Source organism: Micropterus dolomieu, linkage group LG04 (genome assembly GCF_021292245.1).
Source record: "Micropterus dolomieu isolate WLL.071019.BEF.003 ecotype Adirondacks linkage group LG04, ASM2129224v1, whole genome shotgun sequence".
Lineage (NCBI taxonomy): Eukaryota > Metazoa > Chordata > Actinopteri > Centrarchiformes > Centrarchidae > Micropterus > Micropterus dolomieu.
Genome location: NC_060153.1, coordinates 6,494,933 through 6,521,688, shown reverse-complemented (window position 1 = coordinate 6,521,688; position 26,756 = coordinate 6,494,933). Strand labels below are relative to the sequence as shown.

The 26,756-nt window shown below is 39.7% G+C and overlaps 1 protein-coding gene across 1 annotated transcript in view; it reads right to left on the bottom strand.

The window, feature by feature from the left end:
• The window catches only part of fbxw7 (F-box and WD repeat domain containing 7), a 116,745-nt gene that overhangs the window by 65,717 nt on the left and 24,272 nt on the right, over positions 1–26,756 (bottom strand). Inside the window, exons 4-5 of the mRNA XM_046047215.1 lie at positions 7,127–7,366; positions 6,385–6,909 (exon numbers count right to left, since the gene is read on the bottom strand). Coding sequence (XP_045903171.1) covers positions 6,385–6,909; positions 7,127–7,366 — 765 coding nt within the window. The remainder of the gene's footprint in view (positions 1–6,384; positions 6,910–7,126; positions 7,367–26,756) is intronic.

Sequence of the window (26,756 nt, the reverse complement as noted above, 5' to 3'; positions counted from 1 at the left end):
GGGGGGAACGATACCCTGGCAATTACTTTTTATTATTATTAGTATATAATGACGAAATTTCAAATTCAAACAAATTGTCGTCAATGTATATTAGTAGCAACTCATACTAGTTGCTATCCTGTGGGAGGATGAAAACACTAGTTCTTTCTGGTTCATGTCTGTCTGTGTGACAAAGCCAGTGTGTGGGAACCGCCACCTACAATAAGCAGGCTGCCTTTTCTTTGGGAAAACATTTAATTAATTGCAATGAATGAAAACAAAGTGTTTCACTGACTGTACTTCAAATTGTCGAAGTTTGCTACAGTAAAACAGTTTAGCTGCTCATTCCCATCTAAAACAGTAACACATGAAAACTTCTCACATGTTGAACATTCTGCAGTGCCGTTCACGTCACAAGTTGAAGGTGCAGTTAATTTTTCCTACAGTTCAGAGACATACTGCTCAATGCCATGAAGCTTACTTTTTCTATGGCTGTAGCAACAGAGAAGGAACGCCAGGAACAAAAACATATTTCAACCTTGCACATTTCAGTGTCCCCAAACCCATTAACCCACAAGCTCTAGAATGAGGGGTTGTCCTCTCTCTTTAAATGTCCTTTCACCTACTATTCACAAAGCCATCCATTCTCATATGGGCAGCTTTGAAAATCTGATAAGACCGATAAAAAAAGAAGGAACAAGGACATTTGAGCAACTATGGCTGATACAGAGTGTGACGGACCACCGTCACTACGTTTGAGTATGCGCTGTGAAGTGGGATGGCTTGCCGTGAAATTGTCTGAGGCGTACCCAGTGTGTGATGCGTACGAGGGACCCCCAGGGTTGGTGGACCCCTGTGTGTGTGAGGGACCCCAGAGATGGGTAAAGCACTAGTGGGTGGGGGCACCCTGAGATGGGAGAAGTACAATTGGCGGGAGTTGTGACAGAAGCCTGTATGCGTGAAGTGCAATGGGGCGTCTACCGAAGGGGAGGGTAGTGTGACGGACCACCGTCACTACAGTTGAGTATGTGCTGTGACTGCCATACCAACAAGCCTGGCTCTTTGCCGTTGCGGTCAAGTTGCATGTTTGGTACCCCGTAGACCCGGTTTCGAATCCGGGTGGGTTGACTGCTCTTTCTTCCCATTCATTTATCAGCATAACTACCTCGATGGCTGTAGTGCGACGATGAAAAAGTACAGTAATTAGTTGTTTAGTCAAGACAAAATGTACGCAACATATCAGCAAAATTAAAATTTTCCTATATTCTTTAAATCTAAATAGATAAATGCTATATTCAGCCAGCGTTGATGTCAATGTTATACTCCGTCAGTGAACTCAGACCACATCGTGCCCTCCCACTTTGCCTTATCGTAGCTCTGCAGAACCATTTGCCACCAAAGGTCTGTGATGAGTCATTATAAGACTTCTAATCCTGTATGATCGCTTAATGCCTTAGTCATTAGTAATGAGTGATATGTTAAAATTAATTCCAAGATGGACAGGCAGCAGTGTACTGTAGGGAGCCTAAAATGGGCACAATATGCCCCTGTTTATTCTTATCACGTATTTTAAAAAAAGTTAATCAGATTAATATAACTTAATTCAATTTTAAAGACTTTTAGGAGATGTGGCTATGGTTAGCAAAGTTATATTTTTAAAAATTTCTATGTAAAAAATCTGTGAAAAATGTTAGTTTCAAGCTTGCGTGTCATTTTGTCTGAAGCTGAGCAGTATAAAAGGTTTAAAATCTAAGTAGCTACAATAGTAGTAGGTCTGTTTCAATGGTCTATATATTAGCTAGTTTCAAACTTCAGATACTGTACGACACTTTTCCCCTCTGAATATTAAATCACAGTATGTGGTCATTATAAATATTACAAATGTTGTTTCTTCTTTTTAAAATCTATGAAAGAATCTAAGAAGTTGAAGTAATTTCCATTAGGGTTGGAATTATACTTTTTTATATACACACACATTATTTATATATATATATATATATATATATATATATATACATACATATACACACACACACATATATATACACATATATATACACACACACACTCGACTCCTCAGATCATTTTGTTATAACCTTTAACACTTACCTTAAATAACCCTAAACATTTTCCCCCCCATCAGCTAATGTCAAATAACCTTCCTTTCCAGTGACTAATGTATGTGGCACAATATGCAGTTATCAACACCTGCTTCAGCCCAACGGCTGCAAGCCTCATGATAACCCAACACCATATATCCTGTCATTAAACACATGTGATGCATGCTCTTTTTAGTACCTTTGAACAGAAAGACATCTGCTCAAAATGTAAACCGAATGAATTTTTGATTCAGCTCAGGAATATCTTTGCAGGGATGTTAATATGTGATTTAAATGCTAATTCATGAGGCTCTTAAGAATTTAAAAGGTTAAATGAAGAGCATGACCCAGAGTATCACCCTGCTGGCATGAGGTCAAAAGACAAGAGTGTCAAGTAAGAAGAGGAGGTGAAGCATTTCTGGTGTCCTGAGTCAACAGCACCTGGAATCCGGGAACACATGTTTAATTAGTGTATGATGATAGGATTATCATCATACACTAATTTGCACACTAATGAGCAGCTCATTAATTGAAAGCAGCTACTGGTAATTCTGAGTAACAAATCGAAGTACGGATAAAAGGCACAAATTAATTGATTTGGTTATTTATATCAGTGGTCTCAAACTTTTTTACATCAAGGACTCCAAAACTGACACAAATTAGACATCGCTGAATTCGCTTATAAAGCAAAAATGAAGAATATGACCTAGTTTCAGTTAATCATTTGTTAGGATTTTCTGCTTTTCTCTGCTGGATATGATTGTAATCTAAATATATCATTAGGTTTTGGTTGAATGAAACATAAAAACACTTTTTTCTAATTAATCCAGGAAATTATCAGTAATGAAAATAATCATTAGTTGCAGCCCTTGCTGTCTCACTACTCAAAACTATAGGACACATAATACATTTGCAAACCTTAAAATTTGGAATACAGTTATTTCACAATGGCAGAATATTTTTTCAAATCTAAGCTGATCTGGCCACTTTCACATTACATACAACTGTTTTATTATTATTAGTCGAGTACCTTTTCACCAATCCCTATTTTCTGTTTCTATTCTGTACAGCACTTTGTAAACCTATGCTTTTTGGAAGCCTCAAAGGTCTTAATTCATTTGCACACACAGAAATCAAGGGACAGATCTAACAAAAATAAAAGCATAAAGTGAGGTTTCCTAAGTTATTTTAGTTTTCTAACCAATCAGAACACAACAACCCTCCCAAAGACAGCTACAGTACATAAATAATAAATACATCTGACTTTTGCGACAATGAAATGTAAAATCTATTTACAGAGTTTTACATTTCTTACCTGAGCTAAAGCTAAATGTCGATCTGCTCTTTCTACACCACTCCTAATTCCAAGCATACGAGACCCACAGCTAAAAAAAATGTATATGTTCAACATCAAAGCCAGCTGTCCCACTACAGTGACTAAGAGTCTGACAAACCTACCTGACAGCTGTGTCAGATAGAGACTAACTGCTACACTGATGCCAATAAAAGCAAGGGTAACATTTCCATCAAAGGCTCAGACCCACATAATATGACATGCAGTTGTCATGTCGCTCTTTATTGAGACCACAGGTATGACATAATACAGGAAACGGAGGCACAAGTTCTTCAACAGCAATAAACTGTTGTCAGAAGGAGCAGCATACTGATCATGAGACCACAGTGCTGATGACAAATCTGTCACGGCTTTAGTCACTACTGTCTGTTGAGATGCGTGTATTATCTCTGGTGCATTAAGGAGAATGTACAACATGATAGTATAAAACATTTTTCTTTTGAGCATTGTTAAATTACACATAATACAAATTTATGCCAATAGTATTACTTTGGAAACAAAAAACTATAATGTGGATAAAGGTCAAAACTAAAACGGGAGAAATACTGGATTAAGGGGGTGCAAATACAGATTTAGCAAGAGAATAACATAATGCACAATTGCACGGGTAGTTAGTCTTTAAAGGTCACGAAGGATTGTCGTAATCATTTTTGGGGGTTTCATATATACAGATATGACAAATGAGTCATCAGCCAATATTAAGGTATGTCAGGCCTTTATTTTATTTGTTTGCTCTTGTCAAAATCTATGTCAGTGTGCTGCCAACACACTGAAAATTATGAATGTCATCCCTAGCTTCTAGATAGCATCTTGCTGCACTCTCCTCCTTTAAATACAGGCGTTGTGAAGACCTCTCTAACAGTCGTAAGCCTTCTGAACCGAGGAGATTAGTTCTGTCGCTGAGGAAAGATCTGACATATCTTACACGTGTCTCCTGAACACCAAGATCTACTCCGTTTCACTCAGCGATTAAATAGTGAGGCATGAACGTGCTTGGAGTTCTAACGTGTCCTCAAACAGGCATCTCTACACTCTACACATGAATGAAGTATTTACAGCGAGACTGTTAAGCTATAATTATTTCATACTGTGCTGTTACTCCTCTGTCAAAATTTGCACAAACTAAATGGCGCTGGAATTCAGCGTGTGATTAAATTGGTGAAACAAGATGCAAAGAAGGACTATGCATTTTTTACTTGTGATTGTGATCATTGTTAATTGGTTTATCCAGGCATTTTGCAGTTATAACTATGCAGTGCGGCTGCTTAATTGACACTGGTGATCATTGGTGTAATTCAGGATTTATCCGGTGCCTCTTCTGTGCATTTGCTTGAGTTTTGGCACTGATGACAGCAGTGTGACGTGCTATATATGATTTTTCCATTCAAAATGTTGTGATATGTTTCAGCTCTTATCTTCACGTCCAGTGACCACACTGAGCTGCCTTGACAGCTTCAAGTCTACTTGGGATGGATTCTACTAGCCTCAGTGTTATATTTGACTCACAGTTGAAAGCATCAGTATCCCTGAAATGCAAATACTCATGTTGATGTTGGAAAAACCCAGAAGGTCATTTAACAACACTTTCCATTGATTTGGAGGCACTTCCAGGATGCTCAAAGACTCCTTCTAACCATCTGGGTGAACCATCTGAAGTTTTAAGTTGCAAATATGCTTCCTTTCCAGGTAACCACCGGCGACCAGCTTTATTTAGATCACAGAACAGAGCTGCAACTTGAGAACTGTTTTTATCACGCAGCAGACGGATGGGGCTAAGGCTGACACTATTCTTCCAAAACATATTCCCTTGTAGTTTGATGTTGGGGGTGGAGCATGATCAGTCCACCATCTCCATAGAAGTTTAGTTTGGTTGAAATCTGGTAACTGTGAAGATCATAGCATATGATTTACATACCATTTTGTAACGACCTGTGGATGGGGGCACTGTCACCGTGGAAGAGACCAACCCCCAACAGGACAAACACATTCCATAAAAAGATATAGGTGACCACTGTTTAGAAGTTGGGGGGCTACATTCGTCATGTTTTCAGTCGCCTTCAGATGGGGAGAGTCTCAACATTAACGCATCACTTTAACAAATTCTGCCTCTTGCACTCACTTAACCAGGATTTTGAAGTTCCTGTAATCCTCAACATTCACTCAGGAGCGATCAAAAAGATTGGAAAAGAATGTGACAGGATCAGGACAAGACGGGAAGAGCAGCAACAAATGTCACATGACCAAGTGGAAATGTGACGGAGCAGAAAGAAAACTACATATGTCTTTCACCCTTTCCTCCCACTCTGAAGCGCTCCTCACTCCAGGTCTTTGTTTAATTCTCAGCTGCAGTGATATCTTCTCTGCTGACCTATTTGTCTGTATGTGCTTTGTCAAATATATAATGTTGTTTTAATATCCTAATCCTTCCACTAGGAAGATTTGGTCAATGCCTGTTAACGGGTCACTGCGGGGCTGTGCAGTGCAGTAACATATTTATGCCAAGAGAGGGAGCTGTTGTTTTAAATATAAACCATGTTCTAACATTGCAGTACATTGTTCTCACAGCAATAATGTGATAATCACCAAACACTGCCTGTGGGCAACTTCTGATGAAACTCCTATGCCTGCTGCAGAAGTCCCCCTAAAGGGTCAGTTCACCTAAATTACATATTTTCTGTCTTAAGTCTAGCGGGGATCTAGCCATGTTGTATTGGGCATGGGTCTCTTAGATATCTGCCTTTACTCTAATGCAAATGAGGTGAAAGCAATTTTGTTTGTAGTGGCCATAGTATTGAAAACAACATTTTTAAACCTCAACAGCAAACTCTCATTCAGAAACCAGAGTCCCTGTTAACTCAAAAACTCACTGTCAAGTGTTTACATAGGGACTATTTCTTCAGAAGGCACAGTAGTTCCAATGAAAACAGCTCAACAAACAACAGCTGTGCTTACCTTCTTGTTGGAAGAGCTTTGGTGTGTACAACTGGAGTCCAGGTTGTTATTGGGGGCAGACACATTGTTCCTGAGAGAGGGAGACCGCAGCCCTTCCTCATCCTCCTCCTCCTCCTCTTCCTCCTCTCTCCCACTCTCCGCAGAATGTTCAAAGTCATCACTGTCTTGGTCCATCTCTTCCTCGTCCTCATCCTCCTCCTCTTCCTCCTCGCCCTCTTCCCTCTCCTCTTCCTCCCTTCCCTGCTCCTCCCCTCCCTCTGTCCTCTCCTCCGCCTCCTCCTCCTCTTGATGACTGCTGCTGTTGTTGTTCTCCTCCTCTCCCTCATCCTCCTCCTCCTCCTCCTCGCCTCGCTGCCGCCTCTGCTCTGGCCCCCACACCCATCGTGCTCCTTTCTCTCCTCCGTTCACTTCATTTGGAGGGCCCTCTTCGTCTTCCTCCCCTTCCTCCTCTCCCCGAGGGCCGTTGCTGGCTCCCGATTCACTCGCCGCCCATGGTTGTTCTCTCTCTCCATCAACCTGCGACGCCTCAAAAGGTTGCACAAAAAAAATTATGATGAAAATTTCCATCTGTTGCGCTTTTATCTGCACAGCTTACTTTCCTAAAAGTTTCTTGGCACAGCGCAGGTCTACAGCAAATTTCCACAATTATTTGACTTGATCTGATCCAATACATCTTATATACTATATTTCAAACACTTCCATGTGCCTATAATAAAATTTGTTGAATGTCTGTTGGCCTTACTCTTCGCTCTTCCTCCTCTACTACCCGGTTCATGTGCTCATCCTCATCACCCTCCTCTGCCGCCTGCTGAGGTGCCCGGGCCGTGGAGGAGGCGTTACCTCGCACTGCCGGACCCCCCGGCCCCCGACTCCGCCTGCTGCTGCTGCCCCCCGACAGCAGATCCTGGTTCATTTCCAAAAGCCAGCTTGCTACCTCCTGAACCTTCGCTAGGCTGTCTGAGGAGGAGAAGGGCTTGACATTCTGCAGTGACACACAAAAAAGGACATAAGAGACAGATGATCAACATATGATAATTGTTTTTTTTCTGTCCACATTAAAAAGCATAAATCAAACTGCTAAAGAGAAAGAATTATTGGACATCATTACATACACAAAAAAATGCATCCTCAATTGCTTTCTTTCCTACAAAAGTGTGAAAATGCTTCTTCATTTTCTATTCTTGTCCCTGAATTAAACATTACTGCTCAGCAGCAGACAAGGAAAAAAGGTGGGAGTGATTGTGTTTGGCTTCAGATCACACAGCGTTGGATGGGCAGCCTTGAGAGCTACTAGTGTTCCAGCATCCAACAAAGCCAATAAACAAAAGTCCAATCTGTCAAATACAAAAGCAAAACATGGCTTAAATGTACCAGAAGCGAGTTCAACAATTGTCTATAAGATTTATGTTGTCTACAAGGTCGGAAAAACGAAAGACATGTTTATCTTCTAAATCCGCTGTGTTGCTGCTATGCATTCACCAGTTTATGATGGCAAACCTACTGATTAAATACACAAGTCACAACGCTTGCTTCTGAAATGTCTCGAACTATATGTAGAACTGAAAGACAGACACCAGAGCTTTATCTACAATGAGACAGATTTTCCCTTTCGACGCTGTGTCACAGACACAGCAGGGCAGACAACTCAAAGCAATAGCGCTAATCTATCACCATCAAAGCATCAACTCTCTTGAGCTGAACTTTCTTTCAGTCCATATGTCCTCACATTTCCATGCACCTGACTGCACAATATGATGCAGCAACACATTCCTATGTAGTCAAACCATAGACCAGGGGTATTCAATTAGAATTCAAAGAGGTCCAGTTAGAGAAAATTTCCCGAAGCAAAGGTCCGGAACATCCTAACGACTTAGTTGCGTTATCATTCAGTGCCATAACATATAGTTGTATTAACATATGTTTTTAGTCAACAACTGACAATATTTCAACAATATTCAGTTTTCATATCAAACTGGAGGGATAATAAATAATAACTACTCTTATAATATATTCTAAATTTAAGTAAAATAAAATGCTTAATTTCAGAAAAAAATAAATAAAAAGTTATGAAGTGTAGTCTTAACCAATTTTATAATAAAAACTCAACACATCTTAACAAATGAACAGTTGTAATGCCTTCTCTTTCATTCCCTCTTATAGAGCTACCACTTTCCTACTTTCTCTTGTTCAGTGAGAAATGTGAGGTATAAGAGGTATTCTGGTTTTGAACAGCCCGTGGGAAGAATGTATATGTAAGAATCTGTACATTCTTGATTAAAAGCCATGTGAAATCTCTTCTCTTTCGCCTCCTCTCTCCCTGTGTGTTTCCAAAACGTCTCCGGTGTATCTCACTCGCAGACTCGCAATGCTTATCGGAATGCACAGATTTGAATGGCTGAGCAGCATCACATGAGACAACTGGAGCACATGCGATTGGTCTGTGAGTTTCCTGGGCCGCTAAACCAGTACAGTAAATGCTAGAAAAGCTGCGCGGGTTAAAAAAAGAAACGCTGTGTCACAATGTAGTAATTCTCAATACTAAATGGGACCGGAGAGGACAGCGGCTGGGTCTGTATCGGGACCGCGGTCCGCCTATTAGTGACCTCTGCCATAGCCAACGGGTGAGGAAAGTGCAGTCTGAACATCAGCCATGCCAGTTGAAAAGATTTGACCCCACTGTTACATTCAACAACTAGGGATTCGCCGATTGTGCTTTTCACTCCAAATAGCAAATCAGATACATAAACTCAGATTACTGTGTGATTACAACTCTTATATACATAACGTCTTAACTGTGAGTGGAGATGTTCAAACACCAAACTTTTACTCTGGCTTATGCAAATAGCATTCACAAAAATTGTAAAATTTGTTTTATCGATACTGGATTTATTGTGATTCGATATCGATTATTATCAAGATATATGTCAAATCATTTCTTTCAACTTTAAAGGCTGATTTTTTCAAGTGAAAATTGAAGAAACCAGATGGTTAATTGTGTGGTTAAACTTTTCTTTATGGTCAGAATGAACTTGATGCCAAACAGTGGATCACTTCACAAATCTGAGGTGGAACATTCAAAACTGTTATGATAAAATCTGTTTTCAACAAATATGATTAGTTAAAGAGATGGTATTATGCTTTTTGGCTTTTCCCCTCTCCTTTATTGAGTTATATACCTTTTTTGTGCAAAGTGAAAAAGCCCAAAGTCCACCCCAAAGGGAGTTCCAATCTCCCACAGAAAACTCTGCTCTGAACTGCCTGAAAACAGCTCGTTTGTAGTTCAGCCGCTTCCCTTTCATCCTTCTGACGTCACAGGGAAGAAAGCTAAATGCGCCTCATATAACGCTCGCCAAGTGACTGGTCCGACACACCCCTTAAAAACACCAATGGAAAAACACTGAGCTGCAGCACACACCTCTCATCTCCCTTCCAAACACTAGCTACCCTCCAGGCAGTCAGTGGACATGAAGTTGTTACTGTGATGTAGAGACAGAGCTCAGTTAAAATTTTATGGATGAAAAATACTTTTGTTACAGATTAATAACTCACCACTCTGAAACTCTTGCTCCAGTCCATGTAGCCTACAGCTGAATCAAAGCTGTTTACAGTCTTTTGTCATACCCGCCGTTCTCTGTTTCTGATTGGCTAGTAGTCTTTAACTAAGAACTGCGCATGTGCAACTCCCAACAAAAGATCATTTAGAGACAAGATGTATCACTCCATAGCTAAAACGAAGCCTTCAACACAGGGTGAAAAGAGGAGCTGCAGCAATGTGCAGTATGAAATATGGTGTTTTTTGAAAATTAAACTATGTAAACCTGTTCTGGTATCTCCTAAACAGGAGTTTGAACCTGAAAATGAGCATAATAACACCTTTGAAAAAAAATTTTCAGGCCTCTTTTTCTCAACAAAATAAATATTTAAAAAAAAAATATAAGTGCTAATTTGTCCGTGATTCAAATGAACTAAAGCAAATATTTACTGACGATATATTGAACATTTAGTATATTGTTATTGAGGAAAATTATATTGCGATAATTATCACGTCATGTTTCCATCGTTTCACAGTGCAGGTGCCAAACATTCACTTGCAGATCTCTGTGATTTTTCTGAACAACTGGCTTTTAGAAGGTAAAAAATTCAAAAGTTCGGAGAAAACTCTTGTATCTTGTAGCATTGTATCATCTTTGCTTTAGTCTTTTAGTAATATGTGTATCTACGAATTCTGAAACCAAGAAACACGCTGAAACACACAATTTATAGTACTCAAAAGTGAATCAACTTACATACACACTTTATTCCACTGACACAACATTTAAGTGGCAAGAAAGGCTTTTGTGAATAAAGGTAAGTGGGATGTGTGACTCATGGATCTATCAGGTCCAAGTGGTAGTGGGCTGAGTAGGTAGCATGCAAAGCAGTTCCATCCTCAAAGCAGCAGTCGGTAACAAGTGAACAGAAGATGCAAAACCTTCTACATCTCTCTGCTGCACTCTGCAAAGCCCCACCCACCAAACCCACATGTTCCTACGGCAGCAGAAGGAGCCAGTTGGCCTGCAAAACCTCATCCCTCATAGGACACACTCACCACGGCAAGAATCTCACTTAGACCCCGGTCACACACAGGTTTTACACTGTACACTGTTGATGGCAAGGAGGGATGGACAGTTCTTTCATTGCTGGTAGTCGTTTCTCGGCCATTGTGTTTGCAAAACCTCTGAAGTCGTGCACTTATGAAGATACTGAACTTGACTGAGTGAGAGCATGCACGAGGAGGGGAGCTGCGCATTGTTTGCATGAGCAGTGATTGGCCCCCGCGTTATAGACACCTCCTGGCTCTGATTGGTTGTTTTGACTCAGGAACAGTGGATTCTTGCAAATGGCATTAGGAGCAATAGGAGGAACCAGAGGATCTTACTGTCAGAACATAGTGACAGTTTTAGCAAATATGACAAAAAGTTATTTTTAAAAGTAATCCCTACTGCTGCTTTATGGCTTTTTAGTATCAATCCCTTCCACCAATACATGTGAAACTGCAAGGGCACCAATTTAGATTTAGACATAGATTAAACAACTTAAATTATTTAGCAATTACATTTATATTTAGCAAGACCAAATAAATAAATCTGCAAGACATAAAAAGCATTTCAACAACAGCGTACTAAAAGGCAGTTAAAACATCACTGTAGTTGAACACACATGGACTTCCTGTCACATAACTCTTGTACATCATAATTAAAGCCCATATGATGGTCAAATTAATCCAGATTAATCCAGAATAAATATAAAAAGGGGCCAAAACTGGTGTTCTATTGTTACAGTTGAATTCTTAATGGTTAAAACAACTATTTTTCTGGGCAGAAGCTTTTATTCAGATGATTTATACACTAGTTGCATTTGGTAGTTCACTATCAGGCAAAAAAGGTCAGAGGTTCACTACTGGTCACACATATTAGTGAGGAGTTTATTTTTGTCTGTTGAATTGAACATAATCTTAGCTAATGTATCTTTTAAAATGTGCCAATGGAATGTTTAAATGCCCACATAAGGTCTCTAGCTAATCTTAACTGTGACAAATTAAGAATCAACTATGACCAGACCAGAGTCTCAAATCTCCTTGATGCACTACATACGAGATGAGATATTTTGGGGAGGCTCACATACTTTATCCTCCTCAGGGAAAATCAATTGCTTTGACCTTGAAGAAAAAGTCACTGGTCCCTTTGTAAGGCTTCTCCCCGTCTTTGCTGTACGGTCCTGGTACTGTGGTGGGAAGCATTAGACCTATCTCAGATTGCACAGCCTCCCTCGGGACTGCCAGTTCATTGCTGTAAGCTCAGAAGAGGAAGGCTATGAATAGCTAAAGTTGTCCCTGCCTTTTACCGGAACGACCGAGGTTCCGTAATTAGTTTCCTAAACACAGCATGAAATGTGTATGTTGTTATTGTTGTTCAAACAATTGTGAGCAGTGCAAACAGGATGAGAGAGATTGACGCACAATAAAAATGTGTTGCTGATGAATCAAGACAAACGTAACAGAGTTCTGATTGATTTACTGGCCATGAGCTGTCCTAAAAATGTAATCATTCGCCCTTCAATCGTACCTCGACTCTAATGCCCTTTTAAATGGAAAACAGAAATATGTTTCAGAATAGCAGCTTGTGAAATTATGACAATTGTTCTTCTGTAAAGCTTATAAAGTGTTTGAATTGGTGTTTTGGGGGCAGCAAGCACAAAGATGAAACTCCAGCCACACTTGCAGTGAACAAAGACTTGGCACATTGCGTATTGCATGCACAAGTCTCATTCATCGGTTTCTATTCTTAGTCCTGCACGAGCTACAAAGTGGACAAAAATAGCCTTGGGAAGCTGAGGAGGGCAGGTGTGAATTTGTGTCTCCTGAAGCAAATGGGTGACACATATGCCCAGGAGATAGAGAGCCTCTGAGAGCACAAACAGAAAATTAGACACATTTTCCACCTTCTGGGATTATGATCACAAAGACAAGCGCTTGGTTTGGAGTCAAAAATACTACTTAAATAGTTTGTTTTATTTATTTAACTTCTTGTTCTACTGATCATGTTAGCTTGGTTGCCAGATGGTTGAATATCTAAAAAGTAAGATATCTTTAATAATACCCATTTTACCATCAATCATTTAATTCACTATACTTATGATGAGATAATGTGTGTGATGGATTGCAAAAACTGAGATCCTGGGGGGGCTAATGTGTGACACTGATTTCCAACTTTGAAGAAAATGAAACCTGACTTAAAAGGGGCTTCTGGCTATTGTGTCAATGCACTGGAACAATCACTAAGTTAGCAGGTCCCTCAGCTCCTTGGACTGTTTTCCAATCCACAAATTCTGCTCTAGTCAATCTTTGTTTTTCAGACAGAACATGCAGCTATGTTTTAGGAAAATCACACTACATGCTACCTGCCCAACACCAAACAAGAGACAGACAAGATTAGCGACTACCTGGTGAACATGGTAGAGCGTTTAGCAACTACAAAGCAAAATATATCTCCCAGGAGTTGGGGGATTACAAAACAAAGCTAAAAATTAAGTGACTGAATTTTGAACTTACATTTGTAAGCCCCTGGTGTAGCTGCTCATGGGAATGGCTTGGGATTTCTTCAGTGGGTGGTGCCAAGTTGGCACTTCACAGATAAAGTCACAGATGTGGCACACACAGACTTCACTTTAGCCTTATATAGAGACTCAACATGACGAAACTTCATCGAGAGTGTACTTCGTTGGTGGATTTGGACAAAGGTCTCTACATGCTATGATGGGCAGGGAACAGGTGCATTAACTTTCTATGAACAGCATCAAAGCAGCAACTAACCTGCCCCACCCCACCACACAGCTGACATCTTAGTAAAATTTTACAATTTCCTTAAATTGTTTCAAAAGTGTAAGTCTAGGCAACAGAACAAACTTTATGTAACATCCGTCACCACCACTATTTCCAGTAAAGGGTTTTTGTCATTAAAGTATGGTTTAATGGGGTGTGAAAAATTCCCCTTCTTATTTCTCAGGGTTTTTCCTGCATAGAGAAATTTTTGGTGCCCCCCAAAGAGGTTTTAGGGAGCGCCAAAGGAAAATCCTCAGCGCCAAAATGATCAGAATTGAAAAAAAAAAAAAAAAAACTTTCTAATCCTCTGTGTTTTAATAGCCATTTATCAAACAACTGTTGAACAAGCAGAACATAAACTTAAATACGACGTCTTTTTTTCCAGCAGTCAACTCTCCTCATCCACAGCCGCTGTGTTTTACACATGCAGCTGGCGCTGGATTTATAAACCAGCTGCTGCGTTGGTTTAACTCAGACTTTATGGTTTAACTACACCTGAATGCTCAGTTACGAAGCTCGCGCTAATGACTTCCCGTTATTTCTCACAATATTAAAGCCATTTATGCTTGAATGTGCTGGTATTCACCGGTACTGTCACTTTTACATTTTACTCTTTGGCTTACCGGTGTAGGTACCAGATGTGCTCGGGCGGACGTTACCAGCAGGCGAGTTCAGAGCAGACAAAAAGTAGCAAAACATTTTTTGTTGTTTTATTTCAATGGAAACGGTGGTTCCCTGAACACCTTGCTGTGTACGCAAGCGCACTGAATTTTCCTGCCTTTTTAACACTGTTGTGTTTACAAACTTGTCGCAGCTGATAGGGTAACACGAGACACGCCCACCAAACGGGAGATAACATACCTGGAAGCCCTTTGCGCAACGTTGCAAGGAAACATGTCGTTCAATCCGAAAATTTTGCTAACCGGTGCAAAACGTTTTGAGATTGAACTCGCTCCAGACCACCCGAGCACATCTGGTACCTACATCGGCACCGGTTCACTCCTGTGCCCTCTCTAAATCAGGTTCTCTGGGGACTACATGACGCTCACCTGTTCCCGTTCTCGCCTGCATGCTAATCTCCGCAGTGGGATCGGAGCCTTTCATGCAGCCATGTGGGTTAGTTGCTCGTCAAAGACACTTTTCGTTAACCAACCAATCACAGCCTGGAGGAGGTGGAACATTAAAAAAAGGTTGAGGCACTACAGCAAACTTTATAAATGTTTAACTCGTCGTTCTGAATGCACAGTTTTTATTTTTGACAAGTTCATTTGCATAAACAAATGACTGACCACCATGTAGAGCATTTTTCTTGCACAATAATTTAGTGAATTTTGTAAATCAGTGAAGTTGGTGGTCGAATATCTCAAAAGTCAGGTACCTATTAAAAATAACCATTTTATATCATTCAAGTTCATGAATACTATACTTATGATGAGATTATGTGTTTGATGATGGATTGCAAAAACTGAGATCCTAGGGGGTTAACGTGCGACAATGACTTCCAGCTTTGAAAAAGATGAAACCTGACTTAAAAGAGGCTCAAGCCTATCATTTCAAGGCTACTGGATACAGCTCGCAAATAAATCCTTTTGAGAATAAGGAAAGAAAATAAGAGGACTGAGCTGAACACCCCCCAAATGGAAGCAATAAATCACAGCAATGTGACCTTAATAGAACAGCGGGACAGAGTGGAGAAAATATTGTCTGTTCACAAAGCACATACTAACAGATATATAGATTGAGCAGTGGATGTATTAAAGTGGCTCTACTTACATTTTCAAATATTAACAGTGGGACTGAAGTGAAGACCGAACAAATCAATTAAGTGTTTTAAAGCTGACGGACACATTGTGCTGTCTCATTACTGCCTCCTGAATAACTGCAACATGTGACACAAAAACTCATTTATGAGGATTTTGACTTTTGCAATTAAAAATATAATATATTAAAAAAAAAAAAATATATATATATATATATATATATAATATAAATATATAATATTCCAAATTGTTTTCCAGGATTCCTACAGAAAGTTTAGAAATCCTGAATACACTGCATTTGTTGAGACCTTAGTGTCTCCAATTCAGTGCTGAAGCTATTAATCGATGGCTCTATTTAGAGCTGGTGCCATGTCTTCAGAGGAAGAAAGTGAAACCTCAATCCCTGTGCCGCCTGACAGAGGGACAACATTTTTCCACATCCAAGTCCTTCATTCTGTGACAAAACATCCTCAGGAGGAAAACAATGAATTCTGTTCAACAGAAAAGTGACATTAAGGTTTTGTCTATAAGCACTACGCCTCCTCTAACACTGTCACTCATGATCTCTTTTTCATTTAAATTGTTGCCATGCAACAGCCCAATAATACCACAACAGTTTCCTTTGTGAATTTCTATCATTACTCATGAGAGCATAAATCTTCTTAGAAACTAAAGACAATCAATCTCTTCTACTGTGAGAATGGCCTACTGCCAGGAGGACTTTGGAAGGGACTTAAAATCTGGCCAACTATTAAAAGATGTATGTCATGTGCATAACAAACAATGTAACAGAGGGAACTCTAGAAGCTACAGCCATGAGACAGAAGTCACAGTCCGATTCAAAACACACTGGCATGTGCACACAAGCACTCAGACGCACACACAATCTTGTTTGGCTTTTATTTGTTCCATTAGGAAAAGCCTTTTCTCCAATTGATGAGGGGCAGCACTCACTGTTAACCACAGGCAGTCTGAAGGCATCCATTTAAATGACTCTGTCAGCTGAAAGCAAGTCCACTGTTGTCAAGGCAGCAATGCAGCCAGTAAATCACCTGGTTCCATTAAAGAATCAATTACGGCGCCGCTCTCCCTGGTAGCACAGTTCTTATACCTGAGAAATCGGTTCGGACAACCAAAGCAGATAAACATGGACAGTGTACTTTGCACGCTGTGCTTTCCGCAGTATGCTGTCAGGGCCCATGTGTTTCCTGATAACATATAAAAAGCATACAGCTTTCTCATCAGGAGGCGCGGAGACACAGATGTGGCTGTGTCAGTGGGCGCTGGTGCATTGTTACCTTTGGTTGAGGTGGGCAGCCAGTGGCCAGTCGCTGCAGCTGTTCTGAAGTATGGCTGGAGAAGAGATCTGAGCAGCAAGCTGTGCGGCCCAGTCTCTTCATCAGAGAGGAGATGATGCTGCAGCCACAGCCACACATCGACTTGCTCATTAGTAGCCTGACTGTTCTGGGTTTTAAAGACGTGTATGGGGGGGGGGGGACAAGCAGCAGCCACTTCCTGGTCCTTGCTGAATTCCCTCAGTTGTCCTCACAGCTGATTCCTTTTCTGTAATGTATTCCACATGGGGTTGATCCACAGGTACTCTGTCGCTGACATCAGGTTGGTTTTCTCTACAGTCAACATAATACAGATGCCGACGTTCACCTTAATCCACCATGGGGGCACTTGAGTTGGGAAGTACAGTTTGTCGGTCCATTTCCCTCGTGATTGCTTCCCACTTACTCCACTCCCGACGCTGTACTTCTATCTCTGAACAGCACACGCCTCCTGCAGTATCTTCCCCGTTTGCCAAATGCACTCCCATCCACAAAACACCTTCTGATATTGCATGTAACACTCAGGCTGCAATGTCGGCCACTACTCCTCTGTCTCCCACAATCTCCATCCGTTTAGTTCCACTCCCTCCACTGCCTTCGGCTGCTGTGCAATGAGGATGCTATCCCCGTCAACGCTGCTGCCACCACTGTACCCCCCCCCCCCAACACACACAGAATCAATCTCTCTCACACACACACACAGCAGCTTCAGCGGTAAACCACTCAGACCGAGCTCCTCCAACTTGCCGATAAAAGTGCTTCCCTCATATGACATTGGAGCTCCATTAATTGAGGAAGCAGTGGACAGAATATTATGAAAAATAAAACCCTCTGTACGCACCAGAAGGACTGATAAGCAGGTTACAGTCTGGATGCGGTGGGGGAGGGATTCAGCGTAACCATTTAGGAGACAATAACAGAGCAGACAGGAATATTATGGTAATAATCTGTCACTGCGGTCAAGACGCAGCTGATCTTCTCTTACTGAGTTCTTACTGAACTGAAAAGGAAAGTGGTTAATAAACACACACTTATTAAGCTCTATCACAGTAATTTAGAGTTATTAAAATTTCAGTAGAGCAACTAGATACAGTACATTATCACAACATTATGACACAGTCTGCATGTCTGTGATAAGTGCCAGTTCAAAGAACTGTAATAAAAGTGTATTAGTTTTAACTCCCTTGTGTGTCAACATCTGTCCCAGCTTCAGTGAGACTGCATATTCACTGCTCACATCATCGCAGATGTAGTGAGCACATGTAGATTGTAGTGACGCACAGGGACGACATGAACATTATTCGTTGCAGAAGCTAATTTACCCTTCGCTAAGCTACACCCCCCTTAGTTACTGTTGCTAAGTCCGACAAACTGTCGGACCTGTTGGACTTTTATCACGGCATTGCCACTGTCTATTACTGTACTCTCTGGATAAATATTGTCTAATTTTTGGTAAAAACGACCTCAGAAAGAAGCAGACAGTTTTGCAGTTGCATTGTGCATTTGAAGGTTTAATTCAGACTGACATGAAAAACAAAGACAGAAGCTAAAGCCTACTGATCACAGAGTAACCTAAAAGTGAGCCACCTTACCTGGCCATTGAGAAAGAGGGCAATGATATTAAGGATCAACGGTGTTCCTGTACAGCTGGGTAGGTCTCTCTTCACTATTACAATCATTAAAAAGCAGAACAGCATGGTTATATAACATTACATTCAGTAGTAAGTTAGCTAGCTTTAGCTAACTAATATTACTTTACTTACTTTACTTTACTTTATTACTTTAATTTTATTCTTTACACTTGTTAAAGCACTTTGTAACTTGTTTTTGAAAAGTGCTCTACAAATAAGGATTATTATTATTATTATTATTATTATTACATTTGGAACAATCCACAGCCTACTTTTTTCTGGATTTGTGTTGGAAATAAATCATACTTCTTTCTACCTCTCTGGGCAGCATTATTACAAGTGCCCCAGAACAGCTTTGACCATATCTTGGGAAAATACTGCAAAAGAAAGCTAGAAAACTCTTTTTGCATACGAGTCAATGGAGCGCAGCCATGAAAATGTCAGACCTCAATTGGAGAGAGTCCTATACTGCACTGTGATTGGCCAGCTGCGTATTCAGGGGCGTAACGAAGGGTCAACTGTTACTAGAGCTGATGAAGCTGTGAGTCCTCGAGGGAGGGAGGGGGTGTAATAATGGAAAGGCAAAGATAGGTTGAAAAAAAAGTGAGATGGGTCCCCTGTTACAGGAACGGCAGCAGCTTGCTTTTAATAGCACACACACACACACACACACACACACACACACATTATAAAACATCAAAATCATTGCCTTCACTTCTGATACAAAGACAATAAAAAATGGTAAAGGCTATGCAGATGTTGCAAAAGACTAGCTGACACTAACCAACTAGAATAACCCCCCACACATTGGTGGAGAAAAAAAAAAATACTTTAAAAAAATCATCAACTAATAAAGAAGAATCAACAGGGATCAAAATAAGATACTATATTATTGCATCCAGTGCTAATTATATACTGCAATTTCTTAAAATACAGAGATACTGACATTTACTGCTGAAACGGCACATTGATTAAATGATTAGTTGGTCAACAGAAAAATAATTGGCAGCTAATGTGATAATTATTAGTTTTTAATCAATATTTTTGTTTGTAATTTAATATGTAAAAATAAAAATGGCAACAATACGAGTACCAGCTTCTCGAATGTGAGGATTTGATGAAATTTTGACTTATATTTGTTTACATTTTGGCAAACTAGCAACATTAAAAGTAGCCCAAAATGAGCAGTATCTGTTTGTAATGTTCACATGGGTGTATGGACAATTATTGATGGATTACTTCTATTTAAAAGTGTAAGCACAAGATCAATTTCTGGGAGCATCTTTTATCTGTGATATCCAATCAATTTTTGGATGTTTATCCATGACCCAGATCAGAGAAAATATCCCCTAAATCACACTGTATCTAAAAATGTGTATTATGCCTGTGTATCACAATTTTGAGGAGTTTTCACTCTAGTCAAGTCAATTTTACTTATAAAGCCCAATATCACAAATCTGAGAAGGAATACATAGTTTGAAGTGAATTTCACCTCACAGTTTTAAAACCTCTGCGTTGTATGATAGTAAAGTTTGGACTGCAATCACAAACTATGTAACTTATAATGGACATACTTAACTATTTTAACTTAACTTACATTTCATAGACAAAGCGATTAATCTAATAAACAAGAAAACAATAGGCAGATGAATCAATAATAAAAATAAATTGCAGCCCTATTGCATGGAGCGGCTGCGGCCCAGGAGTTGGAGGGGGTTGTCCGCTGATCACAGGGTTGGCGGTTTGACCTGCACCATCTCCTGCCCATATGTCAAAGTGTCCCTGAGTACAACACAGAACCAATTATAAAGCAATCTAATTATATTGAAAGTAATATTTGTTTTAAAGTAGAGACTTAGATTTTCAAAGATTTAAGTGTTAGGTTTTGTATTTCTAAATAATCAGAACTGACCTTCCACACAGGTAGCAGGAACTTGGTAGGTAAAGCAACAGGTCGCCTCATTTTTTCTTCCTCATCATCAACCTCTTTATATTTTGGCGTGAGATGGAGTGAACCACATGGGCTGACTCTGCCATGAGTAGGTTTACAAACAGCTTCATTAATCAAGTTTCAGGGGGTCCTTTAAAATTTTAAATAAAGACTGTGGGAGTTTGATTAAACTTTGATTTAAACCAGGCAGGTGCTGTTGTGGCTGTGCTGAGATGATCGCCTCACTGGTATGCATCCGATGTGTGTGCAGCAGCAGTATCATCCTCCTCCACCCCAAGCGTTTTTACCCTTGTCCCTATCAATTTATACATGTAAATTTAACAACTTGTTTTTGTAGTCAGAGTTTATTTGCCCCAAAAAGACAATGAATAGACTGTACAAACATTAGCTGTAACTATCTTGCAACCTATTCAGTGACCTAGTGTGGCTGAAAACTCAGTCTGATATCCAGCTCTTTGTTATTTTCCCCATCAGTGCTAGCCTTTTACTTCTGGTCTCTGTACAATTAAGAAGTGGAATCATAAAGCATCGGGATAAATTGAAACATTTTCATCTTGTGCAGACACACCTTGTCGTTTGCCCTGCTCACAGCAAATCTATTAACGCCCACTAATGTTTTTACATCGAGTTTATATGCAAATCCGCAGGTTCTAAAATTGGCTTGATGTTTGAATACACCTTTAAGGGGTTTGCACCTGGGCCATCCACCCTGTTCAGTATTCAACATACTGTCTGGGTTAAATGACGCAAAGAGATCCACTCTAAAATCGACTGCCATTAGTCTCTTTTCAGGAGGATATTGCAAAACTGACAACAACTGTTATTGCTCCATTCGTTTATTTGGGTGAAGTGCATCAGCTTTGGCGTGCAGCTGTGACCGACTGCCAATTGCGGACAACATAAAAGGCGGTGAAAAGGGTAATAATGAACCACTTAAAGCTGTTCTCCGTGCTCACTCTCTGGCACATCTTTGTGCTGTTGATAGAAGTGCTACTAAAGGTGACACCTCACTGTGATTCATTGCAACCGCCATCTCCCAGGAACAAACAGCACATCAGGAGGGAAATGGAACACAGCAAACACAGAGACCTCTTCCATCTACCACCATCACAAACGATTTATAAAAGGAAAGTAACTTTGTCAAAATAGAACAAGGGCATAGAAAAGGGGCATTAAAAAAGTCCAGCCTTCACATAATTCATGCAACAGCTAACATTAAGCCAGCGCAGTGACAAAGTGTGTTATCTGAAATCACAATGCTCCATAAGCAAAAAGAAAGCATCATGTTTACGGTTTTGTTCCGTTCTTGGCCAAAAAGACAGAACAGGGTGAAAGGGTGCCCTATTTATTATTTATGAATATTGCTTTTCACTGTGTCAGCTCACTACCTCAGTATTGATCCATAAAGCGGAGACTCACTGCACCATAGCAGAGGGTTTCACAGGAAGAGGTAACGACACAAGGCTTACACGCAGCAGCTATAGGAGGTGTCAAACCCCAGTGAGCTGGCTAGACTGGCATATAATATGGCATTAATTTCACTTTATTATTTGTCCTTTGAAGAAAAAAACAAAACAAAAACCTTTTTCTAAATTCTGCAGTGCGTCCATACAACTAATATTCAGCACTGCATTAACTGAACAAAAGCTTTATTGATCAATACAGTGTGCTCTATAACAATCTGCGTTGTTTCTTGTGCTCAATGAGATAAATCAGGCATTGGACAAAACTGTTGATGAGTTTACAAGAAGTGCAATACGCAAAGTCAATATAATGCTATTACCACCGCAACCTCCATGTCATGAATACATAGACTGTCTAATTAAAAGGCCATAAAATACATTTTGACATGCATCTCAACGGCTGATGTAAAACAAAAGAGCAACGTGAAGGCCACTGCAGCTTTTAGAACTTAAAATTTCACTTCAACCAAAAACCAAGTCATAACTTCACTCATCTCACCGCAAACAATCACAGTGCGGCTCAAAAAAAAGCTGTGTCACGGTTGTCTGTGTGAAATGTGTCATTATTACGCCTCATCCCTTCATTTTCAAGATGATGCAACGCATTTTTACAACATTCACATAATGACCATTATTAGGATCAACACAGGTATAGCATTTAAGACTTTTAGCCGTCTTTGAGGTTTTTCATATTGAAAACAAAATGCCAACAAAGAATATTTAGTTTAGTGACTGATTATTCCTGAAACAAAAAGGTGGAAGGTCTATGTTAACACTGCAGACAGTCCATGGATTGATAGAATTAAGGGCCAATCTGGTACAAAGTGAGAAAAGGAAGGCAATATGATGCCTCAAGCAGCCTTTACTAAAACTTAACATGGTTTACAGTGGAGCTAAGCAGGCCTGAGAGTACTAAGTTTTCAATCAGAAGCTGAGGCTACAAACACAAAGATGTGTGTTGAAAGCAATGTGATGCTTTCTTTAATACCCTCTAATCTATTCTTTAAACTATTTACTGTTGTTGGTTTTCATAGACAGCTTTCAAATACTATTTTCAGTAAAAGCTAGGGATTTGTTTAAATAAAATTTAAGCATAACTTTTGTCCCTGAATTTCCCCACATGTAAACACCTTGTGCCAGGAAATGTTTTAACTTATCCAAGTTAAAGGTGCTTTTCAAAATTCTCAGCATGCAGCTAAAGATTTTGTAGTTCAAATAAAACTACTGTAGCACTACTACAAATACATCATTAATTTGGTTTCCAAATACCAAAACATCTTTATCCTTAATTATTCTTTTATGATACGTTGTTATGACCTGGCTCAAAAGGCCACAACAAAAGGGAGACACACCATGGTAAAAGTTTAACAAAATATGTTTATTTAAACCAAAGTTAACCAAATTAAGAGGTATTTCAAACTAATATAATCAAAGTATGAGGTATGTAGTCTGTGGTTTCAGTGGTGTCTGGGCAGGATGACTGTTGCATGAACGTATATGTGTGAAGATGTTGTAGTATGCAAAAACAAGATAAATATCACAAAGTAAGAGTCGAAAACCAAACTAAAGGAGAAATCGAGGAGCCAGCCGCAGGGAGTTCTGACCTGGTCTTGACAGCAGCCTCCTGCAGAATTAGAAGACAGAGTTACAAATACTCTACAGGGCAATTAGCCCAGGTGCCTAGAGTTACTGCGATCAGCTCTTCCTCTACAAGAGGAGAGAGAGAGAGGCCACACCCACTCATGACCCCACAGGGTGTCACAGGGGGGAATGCCTGTACAGGCCGTACCAAAAACCTGCTATTATTCTTTATTACTGAAAGATAAAATTTATTTTCCAAGGCTTTTCAACCATGCAAAATTAATTCAACAACTAAATTGGGATGACTGCTGATTCGGTACCTGGTCTCTTTATTATCAGTTTAGATGCTTCATACCTAGTTATGTGGTACAAATTGGGATAATTTCTACTTTAAACACGCACAAAAACTTGGCAGCATATAAGTAGACGTTTTTAAATGGCTGTGGTAAAAGAAGAAAAGAAAGACCTTTATGAAATATCCTGTTCATATTGCCCACCCTTACCACATCTTATGATGTACTCACTTAAAAAGCCAATCACTTCACTCTTTTTCTGCAGAATAGAAAAGGTTTACCCACCTCTATATCCTTGATTTAACATTTTAAAAGGTCATGACCTCGTTCAATGTATAAAGCTAATTGTGCTGCAACGGCTGTCTGTCAAGTAAATCTATATCATGCTCTTCATTCATGGTGAAGCCACTAATGAGACATTAAAGGTAGACTGTTATAACCAATGTCTAATGGACAAAGCTAGCGTTAGCAGAACTTCACCAAGATAAATTACTTATCTAATCTGCAGTGTGTAAACCTCCAAGCAACAAACAACACAGTCTAAAAGAGCAATAGGATTTGTATTTCAGTGGTTAATCAAGTGGCAAATGTGTGATAATTAAAATGGTGCCATTAATCTCTTCAAACCAATTAGTGGTTGATACATTTAAGTGGGCTTGCAAATTATGTCCTTAATTATCCTGAAGCCCCAAAAACACTGAAAGGAAAAACACTGATAAAATAGGACAGTATATCAAAAAGTGCATCTTCAGTGTTTGTCTTAAAGTTTTCATCCTGCCATATAAAGGTAATCTATCCAGTTTCTGTTAAAAACAATTTAAACAAAACAATCCTCATGACTGAGCCTGCAGACAGGAAATTTTCTCTGAGTGGGCTGCACTCTAGTGGGCAAAGACTGAAAACTCAAGCAGAACTGCAACTAATATCAGTCACCTAAGAAAAGGCAAATTGTGGATTATTTCTCATTACTGAAACTACTGAATGCATCAGCACGTACTTACTGGCAAAGTTATTTTATCAGTAAAGTTGATTCTCATAGGTTAAATCTGGGATGTGATGAGGCAGTATTGATCAGTCTTAATACAATTAAATTAAATAAATACAAAAAAAAGATTTTTCTATCATCAGAACTCATCTCTAGGCACCAGGCCACAGAAAAAAAAAAGAGGTCCGGTAAAGTCACAACTTCCTGCTTCCCCAACACAGGGACAAACGTGGATTTCCTGTTTTCAACAAGATCTCCAAAGCATGAGGGACTGAGAAAGTGTCAACCACACCCCTCAAAGGGATGACACAGATCCTCACATCAACATCCATATTTTCCTGTTCCACTTAGTTTTACAAATACAAGCACAGAGCGGGCTCAAAGCATAGTACTGGAAAACACAAAACAGCTGATTTATTTGCAGACCCCCTGCCCAATATCCCAAATACAGCAGTGAGCTATAATCTCAAACCACAAAAACCCATCACAGAAAAGGTCAGTTACTTCAACTCATCTTTTGTATCCATCATTACGTTAAGAAGTTGACTAGAGCTGTAACTATGTATATCAATTAGTTGTCAACTATTAAATTCATCACCCATAATTTTGATATTCGATTAATCAGTGTTAAGAAATTAAAAGTCAAAATTCTCTGATTCCAGCTTCTCAAATGTGAATTTCTCCTCTGTGACATTTTATAAACAAAACAACTAATCCATTCACCAAGAAAATAATGCACAGATTAATCAACAATAAAGGTAACAGTTAGTTGTTGCCCTAAAGTTGACCTTAAAAAGAAAGTCTTTAAAAAAAGCTGGCTACTAAAAAAAGTCATTCTTTATTTTAAAATACTGACCCTTTTGGCTCACACTGAAAATAATTCTTCTTTAGTATTTACAATTTGACAATTTGCTTAAATTAGATATATGGCACCACATTCCCATTTAGTTTTCACCTGCTACAGACTCTTTATTTCAGTGATGTTTCATCTGGGCTTGTGATCATTTGCATAGATAAACATGAAGCTAATCTTTAGCTGAACATGTCCACATTTAAAACGATAGTGTAGCTAAAGATGTTTCAACTTTCTGGACTTCTGAAATGTGCATCGGCAGCGATTCTTACTGTCCCCAGCTATCCTCCATTATCATTGTGCGTACGCTCTTCTCTGGAGCAGGCAAAAGGCTGTTCTGAATTATTTACAGAGAATGAGTGGGTGTGAGGTGTGGGACTGATTAGGGAGTGACACGGAGGATGGTTAAATCTCAGTCCCTTTCAACAGTCTGCTTAGGAAGCAGTTTCCAAATCAAATGTTAAAAAAAGGACCTTACAGGAAATGACAGCAGTGCACTTCTTCCTACCGGGATTCTGCAGTACAGTCACCTTTTCACCGGAATTTACTTTTCTTTTGTTCCTTAATGTTCAACCTATAAAGCAAAATCTCTTCCTACGAATGTAACAAGCAGAAGCATGCACAGTTCAGTGAGCGAACAAATATTCTGTCTCCCATTTGCAACACGATAGTATTGCATCATTCATCATTCACAGCATTTCAAGTTTCAAGCACAGGGAGATAGCACTGGGATAGAAGTAGGGAAGTGGCAATTTGATTAAAATTCAATCCCAAACCATCATCCTGAATTATTCAAACTCCATATCTAATGTCCTTTATCCGGTCCCTGAGATAAGTGTAACAGTTTTAGGGGGAAGACAATGTTAACATTTTGACATTTGAGTGCCAGTCCACACTTTAAAAATGCAGCAGCGAGCCAAGGAAGGCACTGCCATGTGCTATCACTTTACCTTTAATTCACCAGTGCGTGCTTAGGATGAATAATTCAAGCCTTGCACTTCACTCATGGCTTTAAGGATGAACACCCCCACCCCCTACAGCAATGAGCACTGGATGCACCATAAACACAGTATGGCTTTGGCCCCACATTGCTGACAACCACACATGCATCGACCTCAAGGTGATCAACATTTGCAACCTAACCATGCGAAAATGTTGGTT